The sequence below is a fragment of the Vitis riparia genome, chromosome 8 (assembly GCF_004353265.1).
Source record: "Vitis riparia cultivar Riparia Gloire de Montpellier isolate 1030 chromosome 8, EGFV_Vit.rip_1.0, whole genome shotgun sequence".
NCBI classification, from domain to species: domain Eukaryota; kingdom Viridiplantae; phylum Streptophyta; class Magnoliopsida; order Vitales; family Vitaceae; genus Vitis; species Vitis riparia.
In genome coordinates, this window is record NC_048438.1 from 21,619,648 (window position 1) to 21,638,059 (window position 18,412).

At 33.8% G+C, this 18,412-nt stretch overlaps 2 protein-coding genes across 7 annotated transcripts; one reads left to right on the forward strand and one right to left on the reverse strand.

Annotated features, from left to right (window-relative positions):
* Positions 1-215: 215 nt before the first annotated feature.
* Positions 216-2,901, reverse strand: LOC117920057 (zinc finger protein WIP2). Its single transcript, XM_034837408.1, has 2 exons — positions 2,182-2,901; positions 216-939 (listed from the first exon to the last, which is right to left on the reverse strand). Exons 1-2 carry the CDS (start codon positions 2,779-2,781, stop codon positions 502-504), a joined length of 1,038 nt encoding a protein of 345 aa, XP_034693299.1. The 5' UTR covers positions 2,782-2,901; the 3' UTR covers positions 216-501.
* Positions 2,902-11,806: 8,905 nt separating this feature from the next.
* Positions 11,807-18,367, forward strand: LOC117920831 (target of rapamycin complex subunit LST8). Of its 6 annotated transcripts, none has more exons than XM_034838479.1 (12): positions 11,808-11,948; positions 12,162-12,235; positions 12,334-12,453; positions 14,001-14,102; positions 14,324-14,436; positions 14,542-14,611; positions 14,800-14,877; positions 16,051-16,167; positions 16,260-16,354; positions 16,505-16,584; positions 16,708-16,767; positions 17,966-18,367. In XM_034838479.1, the coding sequence occupies exons 3-12, from the start codon at positions 12,346-12,348 to the stop codon at positions 18,091-18,093; spliced, it is 951 nt and encodes a 316-aa protein (XP_034694370.1). In that variant the 5' UTR covers positions 11,808-11,948; positions 12,162-12,235; positions 12,334-12,345; the 3' UTR covers positions 18,094-18,367. The 6 variants fall into 6 exon arrangements, with proteins under 6 accessions (XP_034694376.1, XP_034694370.1, XP_034694371.1 ...); XM_034838480.1 differs by having other exon boundaries at positions 12,337-12,453; XM_034838485.1 differs by lacking the exon at positions 16,505-16,584 and having other exon boundaries at positions 11,807-11,948; positions 17,966-18,058.
* The last annotated feature ends 45 nt before the right edge of the window (positions 18,368-18,412 follow it).

Sequence of the window (18,412 nt, forward strand, 5' to 3'; positions counted from 1 at the left end):
TCTCCTTATCGCATAGGTGCCTCTATAGGTTTTCCTATATAATTGCAAACCACTTTTCCTACAAGGTTTCCGCGCTTTATGCAGTTGTGTTTCCCATTTCTCGTTTCCACATTGATGGCTATGGCTCAGCAAAATGATTATATTAACCAGAACTATGTTGTCAAAGGGTCGAAAGCCTAAGATAATCAAAGAGATAGAAAAAGAAGCCGTGGACATGAGTTGAAAGGAAAAATGCATTTACAAGAACTTAATTAGTCTAACATGGATGTACTTTGGATCTACCATGCTCATCAGGAAAAGGAAAAAAAAAAAAAAAAAAGAGAGAGAGAGAAGAAAAAAAGAAACAAAGAGAAGTGGCTCTCTTAAGTAAATTTTTTGATGCTTCCAACAGTATGATATATATTCTTGATCACTTAGAGAGCCATGGTGACTATATCAATACCAATATAGCTCATAAGATAAGACAATTCACCAGTCTTGATATCCAATTCTTCTTCAACATCACTGCATGGACTCATCATCTTGTTCTACTTCAGATGCAGGCTCGTCTTCTTCTTCAAAGCCATCTATGCCATACGCTGCATGGCCATTCCCAAAAGCCTTTATGTGGTCCTTGAGAGACCTCTTGTGCTTGAAATCAGACCCACAAATGCAGTACCAAAGCTTCCCACAGTTCTTCTCATGGGTTCTCCAATCTCCTCTCACAGCAAATGCCTTCCCACATTTTCTACACATGAAAGGTTTGATCCCATGCTTCCTCTTGTAATGTGTTTGAAGGGTTCTAAAATCTTTAAGCGGCTTGGCCCTCGGGTGGTCTATATTGTTCCTGCATCCTGGTGCGCAGCAATAGCATGGAAGCCTAAGCATGCCCGTTGGCTGAGTGCCTCTTAGAGATTCAGGCCCTTTTCTATACTGAGATCCATGCCCCCACATATGCATCTGCAGGAGTTAGTAAAATTAGCATTAACCCACATATAAGGAAATGCTCAATTGATACACAAAATACTAAAACAATAAAAAGAATTCGTAATCCCACTAAAGTGAATGATTTTATCTTATAAATCAAAGTAGAATGTCTGCCACAAACTTCAGCATACAGGCCTCATGAGGAACAAGAAGAAAATGTACCATGTATGTCCAACATAAGAAATTGAAAATATAAAAAATTTCAAACAGTATGTTGAAGAAGTTAAGGATTATGAAGCGTGAGAAAGGAACGTGATCCTTTGTCCTACATGGAGTTGGAACCAACAAATGGAAGGTGCAAACGTCTGATACTTGAAATTTTTCTGTTTGTTGCTGAGTATGGAGATTTATTCTCGAAATAGGGGCGTGTCCTTGAAGCTGCTCCTTCGTATTGAACAGTTGTGGTGATTGGTGGTATGAAATAAAAATGGGGGTTTTTCATTTTTCTTTTTCGTTTTCCTTTGTTTGAACTCAATATGTATGGATGACGGGTCCTTTGTCTCCAAAGATCTACAAGAAAAGAGCAGTAGAGGAAAGAGAAATGGTTAAATAAGGAAAGAAATTTAACAGGAAGGACGTGGGGTTTTGAGTTTTTGGAGATGTCTTGATTCAGAAGAGACGAAAGATGAAATCCTATGTATTGGGTTTTCATATCCGTAAACTGTACGTTTGTTGTTGCAGAATGAAAGTTCACATAGAGAAATTCTTGATGAAGATCTCGTCTGAGCCCTGGGGAGAACTGCAAAATTTTCAGTTCTACACACACCTGCCAATGTGTCGAGCACAGACTTCGAAGTACTAAAGGCATAAGGAACATTGCCTGTGTTGTTCCATCACATAATGGATGGTACTGATTTGTCTCAGTTGGATCAGAGAGATTTATTCAAATCCCAAAACCCATAAACCATGCAAAATAGAAAGGAAAGGGAAGAAACTCCCAGAAAATTAATAGAGGTGATCACATATATAGGATCAAAATCTGCTTCCCTGAGTTTTCACTTGGAAATCAAGCATAGGACAACTGAAGGATTCAAATCAGACTAGAAAGTGGGAGAGAAAATAGGAATCTTTTTTCTCCCCCTTTTCCTCCAAAATTGAAACGGAAAAAATAGGAAGGAGAGAGAGAGAGAGAGAGAGAGAGAGAGAGAGAGAGAAAGGAAAGGCAGAAGGGTTTTGGGGGACATGTGAATTCCATATGAGAAGAAAGAAACTCACCTGCATGTTGTTGTATCTATTGAAGGTCTTGCAGCAAACAGGACATGAGAACTGTGTAGGACCAATAAGGATCTGAGATGGGGTGGGGATCCAATACTGACCCTTGTTGAGTCTGTTGATGGGATACCCAGAAACATCACCATCTCCATCTTTGTCAGTGATCTCTGAAGAAGAAGAGAGCATAGAGGCCATCTCTGCAGCACTAGGGCTTGGTAGACCTATATGTAGGGCAACAGTAACAGTTTCATCATCATCTCCATCATCAGTAGCAGTATTAGTGTTAGTACTAGATGAGAAGAAGCTTTCCTCTTTGGCTTTCTTCTTCCTATCCACATCCATAGCACTACTGCAGGAGGAGTGTTGCTGCTGCTGGTCTTCTTCATGCCTGGTTGGGCTCAAACTGAGAAGGGGTAGGGCTTCTCTCAGAGGAGGAGATGGAGGCGGGGTTTGATAGATAATGGAGTTGCTGTGGCTGCTGAAGCTATTGGTGTACAAGCTGTGGCCATAGGGTGGCTGTGATGGAGGTTCTGCAGATGGGAAATGGTGGAGAGGGTTGAATTTGAACCAACCGGCGAAGAATTTTGAGTAGGGGTCAGTCATGGTGTAAAGGTTAGATAGTAGTCTGGTATTGCCTTGATGAGTTTGCTTTTATAGAGAGAGAGAGAGAGAGAGAGAGAGAAAGAGAGAAAGAGAGAGAAAGAGAGTGTGTACAAGATGGCCGAAGAGTGGATGGATGGTGGAGAGTGAAGAGATTTTGGAGAGAGTGATTACGCTCTAAACAGATTTAATAAAAATATTATTAGTAAAGCTAGTGAAGAACATAGTGTTTCTTATTAATATATATCTCTCACTATATCTAAATAGAATCTAGAAAAATACAGTTACTGGCGGTTTCATTCTTGGATGGAATTGCCCTTTCAAAACCCTCGTAAAATTTTCTTCCACTGCTCATGCATTTACCTTTACCAAATTGCCCTCCTTTGCCTTTCCCTCCTTGTCATTATCAACCAACTCACTTGGATCACTGGTTAAAAGTTTGTTTCTTTTCTATTTTATTATTTTAAGAAATTAATTCAACCTAATGAAAAGTGACTTTTCTATTTGGATTCTTGGAAGTTTTAAGATTATAAGAGATGTACAAGATATTTTGATATTACCCATGTCAGTCACTTTTTAGATGACTTTGTTGTCAATCTTGAGAAATTTTTATTGCTAAAAAACATTTATTGAATATAAAAATATCTTCTCACCCAAATTAAAATTTTATTTTTATATAAAATGATATTTTGCACTTTTTTTTTTTTTTATCAAACTTTATTTTTTTCAAAATTAATTAAATAGGTAAAAAAAAAATTCTCATTAAACTTAAAAATTAAAAAGACCATGATATCCAATGATTGTCCTTTCTATTATCTTTACACTACCATATATGCTTGTTTTCTTCTTAAACCTTTCAAAATAAAGAAAAGAACTTAAATCAAACCCAAGAAAGACTTCACTAAAGCAGTGAAGTTTCATATCCAGACTGTGAGAATATATGCATCTAGTCTTTTCTTTCTCTGTCATTCATGTGTATTTTTTTTGGCCCTTTCAAAAAAAAAAATGAAGGTATCAGTAGACAGGAAACAAGTTGTGTCAATCTAACCCGGCATTTTCTTAGATGTGCGGGCGCTGGTCGGGTGAGCTCTGTCCCAAAACCCACTCCTCCACACCCATATTTTTTATATTGATGGTGATACCCAAAAATCTCATGAACCCACTTCAATCCTTCCATCTCCAAAAACAAACAAAAAAAATGAAAAGAAAACACCACCTATGGCTATTACCCTTAGCTTTAGCCTTGAGGGAGGTGCATTTATTATCAGCCAAACCTATATCCCATGTCGGTATTCACTTTGTCTTGTTCTATACTCTGATCGCTTTTAATGAAATGCCTTAACCCGACTAAAATTTGCATCAAAAGATGTCTTATTATGACCCAATTATAGCTTGGCTCTGGTGTTAAATTAGGTGCTCCTTTTCTTTGTTATCACATCATCAATAGACCTGTTTTCCGTTGAAGAAGCAAGTAGAGCTTGTATTTCCCTTTTCGTATACATATATCATTCTGATTCTCACTTCATATATATTCCACCATATTAACCGCAAGAAAATCTAGTTTTTTCTCGTCAAAATAAAAGTGGGTTTTACCTTAGGTGTTTGATTGATTATGGGTGTGGTAGATGCTAGATACAGTATGTGTTTACTACACCCATGATCCTGATTTTGGTTTGATGCCATGATGGAAGGAAAGATAGGCATGCAATTTCTAACTAGGATCGGGGTGGACCCATCATATCTGGACGAAAGGGGATGTGGTCAACATTCATTCAGAAGAACCCCATCCTAGGACATCTAATCAACACCCACAAGTAACCCTTGTAACCTCACAAGTTTTGACACTTGAAAGACCCCTCAAAAAAGGCCAAGTAGAAGGCGTTTTCACATAGATGCTGATCCATTCTAAGGTAATTTCGTTTAGAAAAAAAATCAAGCTCTATAAAAAATTATTGTTTGTTTTCATTGCCACCATTCAACATGGTGAATGTAGATGAGATTGTTGCAAGTAAAAAAACAAATAAAGAGACGTGAGGTTTATGCTTTAGCTGACAAGAGAGCTGGAGAGTTGGGGTGTTGGCCAATGTTTCCAAGTACAATTTTGAGTATAGCTGAGACTTGTACAGACATGAGCACTGTTCAACGTCTTGCTGCAGCAAATCCTGACCACCACCACAGAGCTGAGAGTACCCGCACTTGACCACCAGAGAGATGGGGTCAATTCTTTAAATATTATGTGTATTCCGATGTGGGACCCTTGTTTTGTGACTTTGTCTTCACTATTGGGGTGAGAGATGGGGTTTGTGACATTGTAGCAAAGAGGAAGCTAGAGGGGGGATATTTTCCATCTCTTTGAGACTGATATGTGTACCCACAGTATTGAATGATTGCACCTTAAATCTAGGCTTTATCTACTCTTCTTGTTCACTCACATTTAAACTCATCACCCTTTAAAGCTGCCACAGACAACAAACCGTTAACATCATCTTCCTATTGAATCCCATTCTCAACAATATCCATCTCCCATTCCCAAATAATCACCCTATTTGACCATCTCTTCAAAGCAGAAGCCCTTATCACAGTTTTATTGCAAACAAAGTAACTAAAAGAAAAGTGGGTGTTGGAAATCTCTACTATTTAAAATCCTCAAGGGGGTTTGGAAGTGAGACTGAGGAAATGAAATCCAACATCTAACCATATTTTCAGTACATGCATGGAGAAGATGGAGGGTGGGAAGCACTATACACATTGGGATATGCATTTCATTTCATGTATGATAAAATATTAGACTCTCAGGTGATTCTAGGCCCTGGTACTAGTTGATATCTAATAAAATAATTTAACAGGAAAGGGGAACAAAATCAAACATCTAGCAAAAAGGAGTCTCGTGTTGACCAGAGATCCCATGCTCTCTTCCATCCTTTTGTGTTTTCAAGACAGCACGAGTGTGTGAGTATTAGCATTCCTCAACATGTATGACTCCACTTTTCTGTTCCCATGTCCATCTCTCGGTTTTGAGATCTCCAACCCCTTTTATATAAATATTATTATTCCCTTATTCTCCTTCTCCCCCTCTTTTTTATCACCCCAACTCCAAAACCCATAGAAAATGCCCACACCCATATAAAAATCAGATACACCCATTTATATTTTCATCTTCATTTTAAAGATGAGATTATACCCAAAGTCTCAAATGATGGAAAAGCAGTTCACTCAACTGATGAGATCACACCAAGCTCCCCCCACTCTGAAATGTCCCACCACCTACTTTCTTAATTCCAATATCCACCACAGAAAAAAAAAAAAATGCTTTTGGTTTGTCCATATTAAGAGAGTTTTTTGCCTTACATGTATTCAAACTATGGAAAGCCTCATTTGTACTTTTCCATACAAAGTTGTGTCGGCAGTGTCAGTGTCTCTCACTCACACACACACAAGGAAAGTGATCCCAGAGCAACAAATTATGACACCTCTCCAGCAATATAACCCAAGCTCCAAGCCTCCAACACAAGAATTCACATAAAATTATCCCCCTAGTTGTGTTCTATACATATGTATATATATATATATATATATTTCTTTTCTGCTGGACCCCTCTCATCAAAAGTCTTAATGTACAGTGGAGTTAGCACAAGCTTGAGAGCTCAGTGATGAGAAGTATGGATGACAGTGAAGTTCATTCATGCATGCATACATAATGATAAGGAGTCACTGCTCACATAAAGAGATGACATCACCCAATATCTCCATCTCTTTCACCCTTATGCCCATCACATACGATAAGGTTATGACAAAGATTTAGGGTTTTTTTGTTTTCATTTTTGGGTTGAAAAGGAGGTTATGCTAATGAGTAATCTCAATTTGGTTTTATGATTTTGTATAAAAATTGTACTTAAAAGGTGTCATGTGAGTATAAAACTGTACTTGGAGGTGTCAAATCTATGTGTAGTCATTGTTTTTTGTTGGGGATAGAGTTGGATGAACATCACTTTCTTTTGAAGGACGTGAGGAAGCATGAATTGGGCTACCCAAGATGGACTTAAATTTGGGATGGTGACTACGCCACTGCTGGATTGAACTACACGTGTCGACCTGTGGTTGGGCCCCTGTTGTTGGGCCCATGGGCCACCTCTTTGACAGGGACTGTGTCAGTTTGGTTGATGCCCTTCACCCTCATAGCTATGCCGGCCATGGACCCATCTCAATTCAATTATAGTTGGGCCTGGGGTTGGCGAGGCTGGCCCAGCACCAACTTCCAAACCTTTCAAACTCAAGCCCAGCCTTGCCTTACCTTCAAGTTTGTGGTCCCTGATTCATCAATAGGCCTGTTTGAAAATTGACTCTTCAAGATATTTTTAATAAACTTTGACAAAAATCTTTTTTTTTTTTATTTGTTCTGAACAATAAATTGTTTTTAGAAAAAATTTAAGTTGTTTATAATTGTTTTTTATAAAATATTTTAAATAATAATTTAAAATACAAAGAATATAAACAAACTCTTAATAAATGTTTAAAAAAAAACCAAAAAAAGAAAAGAAAAAAAAAACGGTTTTTCAGACTTCAAAAATACCTTTGATAGAGAGTTTTGTCCCTACCATCCACCAGCAGAAATAGGATGGATGTGGATGTGTGCAGGAAGAAATTGATGAGGCATAGAGAGTTCAAGAAAAGAGAGCCCTCACCACTAAGACCCATCACAAATCTGTAGTACCCAACACCATGAACATATTTACACAATATTTAGGGTTTTTTTTTTATAATAATAATAAAAAAAAATAATAATATATATATATATATATATATATATTTAAAAAATAAGTGAAAATAATTTTTTTTTGTATTATATATAAATTTACATTGTATTTATTGAAACTGTTTTTTATATTTCAATTCTCAAATATAATTTTATTAAAACCAAATTATTGATTTTTTGATAACTATTGTCAAAATGTAGTCCAACAAACCTTGGTTGTTAAATTAATATTAAAGCTTATTTGACACTATTTTTTTCAGATTACTTGTAGTGAAAATGTTTTTTTATAGAAATGTTTTTTTAAAAAATCACTTATTAAGTATTTCTCCATCAAACATTATAACTATTTTTTAAAATTTGCCGAATAATATTATTTTTTTAAGGTTAAAAGAATATTTTAAAAAACACTATCAAAAGGAAATTTTAGTCACATTGAACAACAATTACATCAACCGACATTTTAAATGGGATTAAAAGCACTTTTTAATGTATAATTTTACAATACGATTAGTAATATTTCTATTGGAAGTATTTTTAATAAAAATGTTTGCTCTCAAAGTTTTTTTTTTTTTCCAAAAAACACTAAATAATTTTTCATATTTTTGAAAGTGTTTTCTAAAATTTGTTAAACACCTAAATTTTTTTCAAAAACATTTTTTAAACTAAAAACGTTTTCTATAATCACTATTAAACCAACTCTTATATAATAGTTTTATTAGAAACATTTATAAGAAAAATGGCTTCACGTCTGAATATATTGAAAACAAAAATGTCTTAATAGTTATGCATATTAAAAATATTTTAATCAAAATCATTGACTTGTGCATATTAAAAATATTTTAATTAAAATCATTGACGATTCTCTAAAAATTACTTCAAATGATTCTCTAAATCTTTAAAAATAATTTTGAAAACTTGTATACTTACTTTTCCGTAAAGCATGATGACTCCAAGTATGACGGGGTTATATAAGTGAGGCATATAATCTGGAGTAGGTAATTTTGTTTAATCCAAAGAAGTAATTAGAGAGGTGAAATGGTGGAGACATGGCATCTTGGTGATGGAGACATTTTGGCAAAGCTTATAGGCATATTGGGGCACATTTTGTAGTGCCATGAATCATGCATGGCTCCACCATAAATTTTGACACTAGGAAACAACACTATTACTGAATCAAATGTGTACAAATCCTAATTATAACCATGAAAACCTTTCAATCTAGGAAAAGAATCCAACAGGGACGAAAATGTGAGTGGGTTTTCAAAGTCAACTTCAATAACATTCTCTCTCATACATTGTATGTTTCTAATTGGGAATTTATGATATTTTTACCATTTTTTTTATAAAATTATTTTTAAAATTAGTAATTGTAAAAGTAACAGAGCTCGAATAGAGAATCATCAATTGAAAATGCAATTTCAGTACTTTTTATCTTTAAAAGTTATTTTTAAAATGATTAATTTCATTCATCTCCCCTAAAATTTTGACTAAATACATCTATCTTACATAAATTTGAAATTTCATTAAATACCTCTATTATTTTGAGTGAGAGAGATGATATGAATGAAAATTAGAAATGAGAATTATATGAGAGATATTTGATTAAATTTCAAACAAATGAAAATTAAGTGTATTTAATTAATACCTCAAAGGAGGTGAATCAAATTAATTCTTTAGAAAATCTTCTATTTTTAAATTTAAAATATGGATATTTTAAAGATATTATGTACTTTAGAAATTATGTGCCTTGTATCGTTTAGACATATTGTGTTTATTTTACAAATTGTTTGTAGACATGTCTTTAGATAATAATAAATAAGTTAGGTGTTATGCTAATGCATTTTTTTTTTTACTGATATATATTAATTTTCATGAATATTAACTCTTTTAATTCTATTTCTCGATTTCAAAATTAAATAAATAAATATTTGGTAGTTATATGGAGTTAAACCTCGATAAATTAACAGTCTTTGAATCGAGGAAAATCTATTTAATTAAACTAATATTTATTAAATGATAAACTGATAAATTATAATTTTATCAATATATTTTGTTAGCTCAAAGGTTCTCTTAATCATATTTTGATCATGACAAACTATGGTTAAATTACTAATAACTTAAAATTAAAATGAATTTCAGGTTTTAGTTGAAAAAATTTAATAGAAATTCAAGATAATCATTAAGTGATCAAAAGAGTGCAAGTCCAAGGGTGCATGAAAACCGTTCAAGCCTAGGAACCCTTTGTAAGGTAAATATATGAGTGCACTTTAGATTTTCATTTAAAATCATGCATCGTGTAAACACTTGGTTTATATATTAAAGTTAAAATTTTATTAATGCTTGAGTATTCTCACTTGAACCTTAGATAAATTGTTTTAAACTTTACTTATTAAAATACCTAAAGACCTTGTCTCAGTACTAGAAGAAACATGCACTGAAAATATAGGTTTTTAGACTAAAATTGGTGAACCAGTTGAGGAAATTGCTCAGCCATCTCAATCGATCAAGGAACCAATCAACCAGTTAAGCCTTCTCGGTTGAGGAATGGTTAAGGAATGCACAAATTCTTCTATATTTTCCAATAATTATGTATTCCCAATCGAGGGTGGACTTTTCCCAATCAAGGGAAAGCTCTTCTTGATCAAAGTTGGTCACCTGTTGAACATTAAATGTACAACAGTTAGTCAATCAATTGAATCAAAGCTCGATTAGAAGAGGTTCGTTTCTATCACTTTTGGTGCTTGAAACTAGAAACCTATAAATTGAGAGCTATGTCATCTTCTCAACTACTTGTTTTTCATTAAAAACTCTTTTTTCATACTTGGTGCATTGATTTTTCACTTGCAAACCATATTAGTGCAGTCTTATCATTCATCCTAACCTTCGTTTGTATTCGTTCATTTATTGAGTCAAGGTGAGAGTATTTTTCATTAATTATTGAAATAAGGTTGTGAGTATTTAAAACTTCAAGTTGAGGTATACTTGAAATGATTCATTGAAACCGAAATCTAAGTATAGAACATTGAAAGTTTGGTTGAAACTTCAAATACAACAGAACCTTCATTTGGTTGGGACTCGAAGAGAGTTGATTGATGAAGGCAAAAAATGTCAAACCACTATAAAACTTTGTGTTTGTTTTCTCTATCTCTATCTTTTAATTTATTGTTCTTTAACTTGTTTAAATTTGGTGTGGTTAAAAAAAATTTCAAAAACCCAATTCAACCCCCAAACTATTGTTTTATTTTAATAATTAAATTAAACATTTCATTTTATAAGCTAATTTTTTTAATTTATTTTCTCCAAACAAGTAAATTTCATAAATCTGTTTACTTTTCTATGAAAGTATTTACTTTTCAAAAATTTTAATATTACATTATTTAAACAAGGAATATTGAACACATAATTTAAGAACGCCTCCTAAACAAATAATATACATTTACTTTCATAAGTAGGTCGTATATGAAAATACATGGATTTTTATTTAATGTATTATCTTATTAAATATTTATAATAAGAAAGACTCTATGGTTTATTTACTTTGGGGTTACGAGATCGCCGTAGCCAACCTTTTTTTTTGTAATTTTCTTTATTTTTTTTAATAAGAATGAGGGAAAAAATGAAATTATTTAGAGAACAAAACAAGTTATTAATGCCCATTCCTTTTTCTTTTCTTTTTTTTTGTTAAACTTAATAAACAATTGATACACAAATATTTTTTTTTGTTTTATTTCTATAACATCATTCATGTCTATAAGATTAAGAAAAATTCCTACGTATATAGTATAAAAAACTATCGTGCTCTATAAACACTTTTTACGAGACCAAATAAAAATATTTGTAATGGATCGCTCCCAATTATAAGAATGTTATTTGCTTGCACAAAAAACCCAACTTAAAAATACATTAATAAGGTTAAGAAAAATTTATACTTATATAATAGTAAAAACTTTCTCCCCTAATATGGAATATCACAATTTCTCTCAAAGCAAAAGCTCAAAAATTATAATTTTTATATTGAAGAATATTTTCACATCCATTTCTTTCAAAGGATATAGTTCAAACGACAAACAAACACCTTTTACCGATTCAAATATATAAAAATAAAAGTTATATTAATTAAATAAAATGGTATATTCAATTATTAAAATTAATATTAAAATATGTTCAAAAAAATATATTAATTAATGAATGAATTAATTAATTAATTAGTGGTCTAAAACGTGAAAAAATGGGCGTCGAGATGGTCCGATTCGGTCCCTAAACATACAGTGACGTCGGAGAAATTGAACAGCTGGCAGAATGAGTAACGGCTCCGTTGTCTGTTAGGGCAAAAAGAAATGCCTCTCTTTCTCTGCAACTCCCAAACCCTTCCAAACCCTAATTCCTACCACTCTTCCAACTATCAGGATTATTCAAGGTAAATCTGAATCACAGCTTTTCTTTTCCGCTCTGTTTGCTTTCTCAGAAAATGCAGGAAAGTAAACCAATGTATTCAACCCCCGATCATTGTTATTGTTCTTTTTGATAATTTGGATTTTCTTGGATACGTGTGAGTTTAATTTTTCATTTGTAAGTTACTCAAGCATCGGATTGAAAATTTTTGGTTTACTTTGCTTTTCCATGGTCTTAGTCTTCTCAGCGATCAAGCGGAGGGTTTGCTACTGTTCTGTATGATCGTCTCGCGATGAAAATTTGATTGCCTTTGTATGTGTGATCAAACCATGGAATTTTTCTTATTTTTAGTTTAATTATTAATTTTTGTCACTTGTTTTGGTTAGATTAATGTGTTTGATATTGATTAGAAGGCGATCAAGATGACACAACCATCGGTGATCCTTGCAACGGCTAGCTATGATCATACAATTCGGTTTTGGGAGGCCAAAAGTGGGAGGTGCTACCGAACTATTCAGTATCCTGATTCGGTAAAGCCTCCTATTATTGGTTGTTTAGTGTTGTTATGTGACGGCTATTAACAATTTTTTAACATAAAACCAGAAAAAAATGTTGTCTGATTCTGTACTTATACATATGGCATCCATGGTTGATAGATAGGTCATTGAATTTCAATATGTTCATATTCATGTCTGTTGTCTCTTTTCAATGAGAACATGATTGACACATCTAATGACTCTTTCCATGCACAAGATATGCTCTGATCAAAAGTAAATGTAGGACTCAGATTTAATTCTATTAAGATATGCAGATCCATTGTCCATGGAGACGGTCACCTGTTGTGTCGTCATGAAAGTAACATGTGTCTTTCATAGACAACAGTCACCAGACATCTAATGACAATGTCACAGTAGCAACTGGCAACCAGTGATTGAAACCCACATTTGCATGAATTACTTGCAGAGTTGAAGGTAGCTATGACTATGAGATTATATTTTTGAAGAATAATGCCTTATTTCAACTTGATTAAACTTGAAACCCCATATAGGATCTAATCTTCTTCTATTCATCTTTTTGGTCCACTACTACTACAGCTTTCCAGGGCATTCCTCTCTATATAATTCAACTTGATTTGATGTCTACATGTAGATCCGAAGGGTTAAAATAGCAATGTCAAGTTGATGTTTATTGGGGAGTATTTCTTTTCCTTATGTTTTGATAAGGTTTTGTAAAGTAGGGAAGGATTTTCCATCCTTCTCTTGTACTTTTATTTTTATAAAAACGTGTTTGTCTTCTGTCAAAAAAAAAAAAAAAAAACAAAACAAAACAAAAGCAAAAGAAAAAGAAAAGACGAATGCCGTATTGCTCAAAATGCTTTTCGAATATGTTTTTCTAATAAGATTCACTTACAATGGCCCTTTGATTTTTTCAAAAAAATAAAAATAAAAATGCAGCATGCCACTGAATCTATTCAAGCATTTTGACAAATTTATTATTTTCCATTTTTGATAGTCACTTGTAATTTTGAAAGATGCTTAAAAATTGCAACTTTTCCTAAAGTTGATTTTGATTCCAAAAGTTACATTTGATTTTCATTTTCTTTTACTTAACATATGACTTTGCAAACATCAATAAGATTGCAAAAAGGGATATCTATTATGAGCCTTATGACTTTTTAAAATTGTATTGCAGTTACATTGCATATACCTTTCCTTAAAGCTAGATGAAAAAATCTTAAAAAAATAAAGAAAGAAGAAAAAATTAAAGCTGAATCTCGATTATCATTATTTGGGTTTGACAGAACAAAAACCTTAAGTCTGATTGTGCTGAAGACAATCATTAATAATGTGAACGTTTCATTTATGGCCCTGCCACTAAATTTTGTTTGCCTAAATCGCTACTACTTCACAGTTTACATTCCTTGCATGTGCCCAGGTCCGTAGTTTGCATAATTATGTGGTGTGCATTATAATTAATTTTAAATACATTTAAGAGGGTTTAAGAGGAGTTTTTCCTTTTCTTTTTATGATTCTTTAAATTTCCTATGTGATCTGACTCAGTTGTGTGACATCTACAGCAAGTTAATCGACTTGAAATAACCCCAGATAAGAGACAGCTGGCTGCAGCTGGAAATCCTCATATTCGACTGTTTGATGTGAATTCAAGTACCACACAACCTGTATGTATCTGTCTCATATTTTCCCTCTTAGAATTTGATCTAGAGATCTATGTTATTTTCTGACTTCTAGGTTGTGATTTTTTGCTATTTTTTTCCTTCACTCCTTGTGTTTATCCTACAATTATTGGGCTTGGACTTGTTTCATTTTTTTAGTGAAATCATTTTTATTCCTTCTTTTTTTTTTTTATCCAAGAAATTTTTTTGTTTTGTTTCATTGGCAGGCAAGGAGCTTCGATTCGCATACCAACAATGTTATGGCAGTTGGATTTCAGTGTGATGGAAAATGGATGTACTCAGGTTCTGAAGATGGCACAGTTAAGATTTGGGATATGAGGTATAAAAAAGATCACAAGAGAAATAGATATCCGTTTTCTCCCTGTACTTTATGCTCTCTTTTGGATTTTTTTAGATATTTAGTCTCATTTTAAATGAAATCCAGGGCTCGGGAATGTCAAAGGGAATATGAAAGCCGTGCAGCTGTAAACACGGTTGTTCTGCACCCAAATCAGGTTAAATATTGTCTTTTGTTTGAGTTATTGGACTTCAACTTAATAGACTTCAACTTAATTTCAGAAAGGTGATGGGATAAGAAATTGTTGGAATCTTATGATATAGGAACATGGCTTGGTTTTGGATTGGCCATTGTAAGATTACAAATCTAATGTGTATTTGTCACCATATTTTTCTGGTTTCGCAGACTGAACTGATATCTGGTGACCAAAATGGCAATATACGTGTGTGGGATTTGACAGCCAATTCATGCAGCTGCGAATTGGTATGCTTGATGTTCTGTATTTTCTCCATATGTTATTTGCTTTCTTGAGGATGGTTTGTAAGGAAGTAGGGGTTCTCATTTCCATTTTAAGTATTGTACATTTACCTCATGAAATTCATGTTTTTGGATAGCCATGATAAGTTGCAAAGCTTTGAGCTATTGAAAATTAAAGCTTTCAAACTTTGTCCTCATTTTCATGGGATATTAATTAGTTTTTCTACCAAAAGAAAACCATTTTTTTGAGAACACAACCCCTCAAAACGGTTTAGGAAATCCTAGTGAGTGTCTGGCTTTTGATGGGAAGTGATACAAATGCATTATGTGTATAGGATGGGTTAGGCTTGGATTGCAATGGGTCATGAAGCATTTCAGATGAACGCAACCATGTAATAAATAGGTAACACAGCCCAATCCATATAACTTGCTTAATAAGCAGATCAAGTTAGGTTAGTTATTCTCATGCCGAAATAACACCCTAATTTGTCAACTTATGCGATAGATTGATGCATTTGTGAGCCATTTAACCCATTTAAGTATTCAAATGTATCCAAATTGATATTTAACTTGTTTTATCAAATGACTTGTTGAAAAATACCATGAATTCTTCCTTTCTAACAAGAATTTTTCTTTTTAATTTCAAAAAATGCTTAAATTTATACAAGTTCAACAACTAATACAGTTATTATTTCAACATGATAAGATAATTAAATGAATTGTACATTATAATTGTTTTAACACAAACATTACAATTAAACAGGTCAAAATGGGTTTAAGTTCCTAACCTGACCATGATTTGCTCAATAAATAGGTGGCAAGTCAGTGCAATAAGGACAAAAACACAATTAGACTCAATCTGAACCTGCTTAAACTTTGTCTTTTGGGATGTATCTAGAATTGCCACCCCGAGCTTGACTAAAAACATCGAAGCACACAGATTAAGGACAGCTGATTTAGTGCAATAGGCTGTCCAGTAGAGAGATGGATTTTTGAGTTTCAAAGATCTGTCTTGAGTGATGAATTCCTTTTACTGCCCTGAACCGTTTCTCCTTCAGTAATAGGCACTACAATATGGGATTGAATAAACTCCCGTGATGAAAAGGTCCAGCCTCTGCTGTACTATTTTGTTGAGTATATGTACAAAAATATGCCTCAAGATCTGTGGTGTGAGCTCAGGTACCAGAAGTGGATACTGCTGTAAGGTCTTTAACTGTGATGTGGGATGGCAGCTTGGTTGTTGCTGCAAATAATCATGGAACATGTTATGTTTGGCGCTTGTTACGAGGGAACCAGGTAGTTGCTTTAGTGATTCATTTTTCTGATGTATATTGATATGATAACTCATTGAAGAAAATTTGACTTACCTTATACATGTTCCGTTGCAGACTATGACCAACTTTGAGCCACTTCACAAGCTACAAGCACATGATGGATACATTCTTAAATGTCTCCTTTCACCTGAGTTTTGTGAGCCCCACAGGTTAGATTCATTGGAGTGACTTTTTTTGTCCAATAAGTTCTCATTCCTTTCTTTTTGGTATGATTTGCTCTTGTTTTTCATACACTTCTGTATCCAGTATTCTTGCTGTAGTGAGATGTTAGATTAATTTCCATTAAAATTCTTTTCCAGATATCTGGCCACAGCATCTTCTGACCATACTGTGAAAATTTGGAATGTAGATGGTTTCACTTTAGAAAAGACCTTAGTAGGTATTTATCGGAGCCTCATATAAGTAGTTTTGTTTGTTCTCTGGTTTGTTTGTCACTGTAAATACCAGATGGCCTTATATCAGTCTGTCTGAGATATTGACGTTAATGGTTGTACTTCTCTAGGACATCAGCGCTGGGTGTGGGACTGTGTTTTCTCTGTGGATGGTGCCTATCTTATCACAGGTATTTGACTCTAAGTATGATAAATCATAATAATCACCTTAGCAAGCTCCTTACTAGACCATCCCTCAGAAGAAAGTTTGCTGGGTACCAACCAACTCAAATCAAATCAACCGTCTTTCTAACTATTTGAACTGATTATCGATTAGTTCAGCAAATCCACTGCATTTTAGGTTTATATTTCCTATGAGACTTGACTGATCTTTTTGGCCTTTCATACTCTCCATAGATATAGAAAGAAACACAAGTAACATCAGATTCAGGCTCTTTAAAAGGATGGATTTTCTCTGATCCAGAAGGGGATTTCTTTTGGTAAAATGATTAAGAAAATGAGATCTAAGGATAAGGAAACAATCCAAGATGATAAGGGATTAAAAAATATTCCTCTGTTTTTTCATTTTTTATTCTTCTTTCTTTTTTTCCCCCTTCTGAAAAAAGAGGAGATAGGAAAGAAAATAACAAAATTGACATGATGTTATGACATGAGACAATTTGACCCCTTTTTTTTAATTAATTTTGGCTGTGCAGGATCCATGTGATTTGATGACTTGCAAGCATTTGATTTTACTTGGTTTCTTTAGGCACTGGATATTTTATTTTCATTTCAGGGGCATGTCATAAAGACATGATAGAATGAAATCATGTCTTATGGTTTGAAGTTTTTAAAACATTTATATTCTGAGTCATGAATGATATCTCAAGCGAGGCCTATTTAGGAGTGAGTGATACATCACTAAATCTGTGATGCTCTCAATCACACCAATCATGAACTCATATTCTCCTTTCTGTTAAACTTTCATATCCAAGGAAAGAAAAGGCAACCAGAAAAGAAGAAAAATAAACAAACAAACAAACCCTTGCATAGCCTCCAACCAATCTTTAAAATTTATCATGGACATAGAGCCCATTGTAAAAGATTATACCTCGTAACAGAAGATTAGAAAGAAACATAAACAATCTATGATCCCTGTCTTTTCATAATGTCCAAAACACACCAAAGGGACAACCCTTCAAGCCTTCTTCCGTCTTCCTCTACAAAAGCACCATGCCACCCTAAAAGGTTTCACTAACTGGAGAAGGCGTTACTCACACAATCCCAAACTAGGAAAAACACCAATTGCCACAACACCTCAAGGAAAGCACCGAACGCCACTAGTTTACTTCTAATGCAATTTTTAATGATCTTCTTTTATCCATGTAGCTTCTTCTGATACAACAGCAAGACTTTGGTCCATGTCAAACGGCCAAGACATCAAAGTCTATCAAGGACATCACAAAGCAACTGTTTGTTGTGCTCTTCATGATGGAGCTGAGCCCTCTGCTGCCTGAATCTGGAATTGTGTGTGGGGTTCACCTTGCTTGTGCCATTGAGGTTGTGTATGGATGTTTCCATTGTCATTTCATCTTTAAGAGAAACAAATCTTAGCTTTTTGGACATGGATGCCTAGTAAACTTTCTCAGTTTACATCAGCTTTTGCATCTCTTATAAAAGAAAAAAAATTGCTGTTTAAGGCATATATGCTTTGATTGTATCCCTAATTTCGATTTTTCTTTTGTAGCATGATGCCCCAATTCCAGCATTTCAATTTAAATTCTCCCTTCATTTCGGATTAGTCCTTTGCGTCTTGTCTTCAATTAAACTCACTTT

What these genes read in the sequence shown, in the direction of transcription:
- LOC117920057 (XM_034837408.1), bottom strand. Translation starts at nt 2,781, where the DNA reads ATGACTGACCCCTACTCAAAATTCTTCGCCGGTTGGTTCAAATTCAAC. An exon ending in ATAGATACAACAACATGCAG is followed by an intron (nt 940 to 2,181) that starts GTGAGTTTCTTT and finishes TAACTCCTGCAG; the next exon opens with ATGCATATGTGGGGGCATGG.
- LOC117920831 (XM_034838479.1), top strand. Translation starts at nt 12,346, where the DNA reads ATGACACAACCATCGGTGATCCTTGCAACGGCTAGCTATGATCATACA. An exon ending in CTATTCAGTATCCTGATTCG is followed by an intron (nt 12,454 to 14,000) that starts GTAAAGCCTCCT and finishes TGACATCTACAG; the next exon opens with CAAGTTAATCGACTTGAAAT. An exon ending in ATTCAAGTACCACACAACCT is followed by an intron (nt 14,103 to 14,323) that starts GTATGTATCTGT and finishes TTTCATTGGCAG; the next exon opens with GCAAGGAGCTTCGATTCGCA.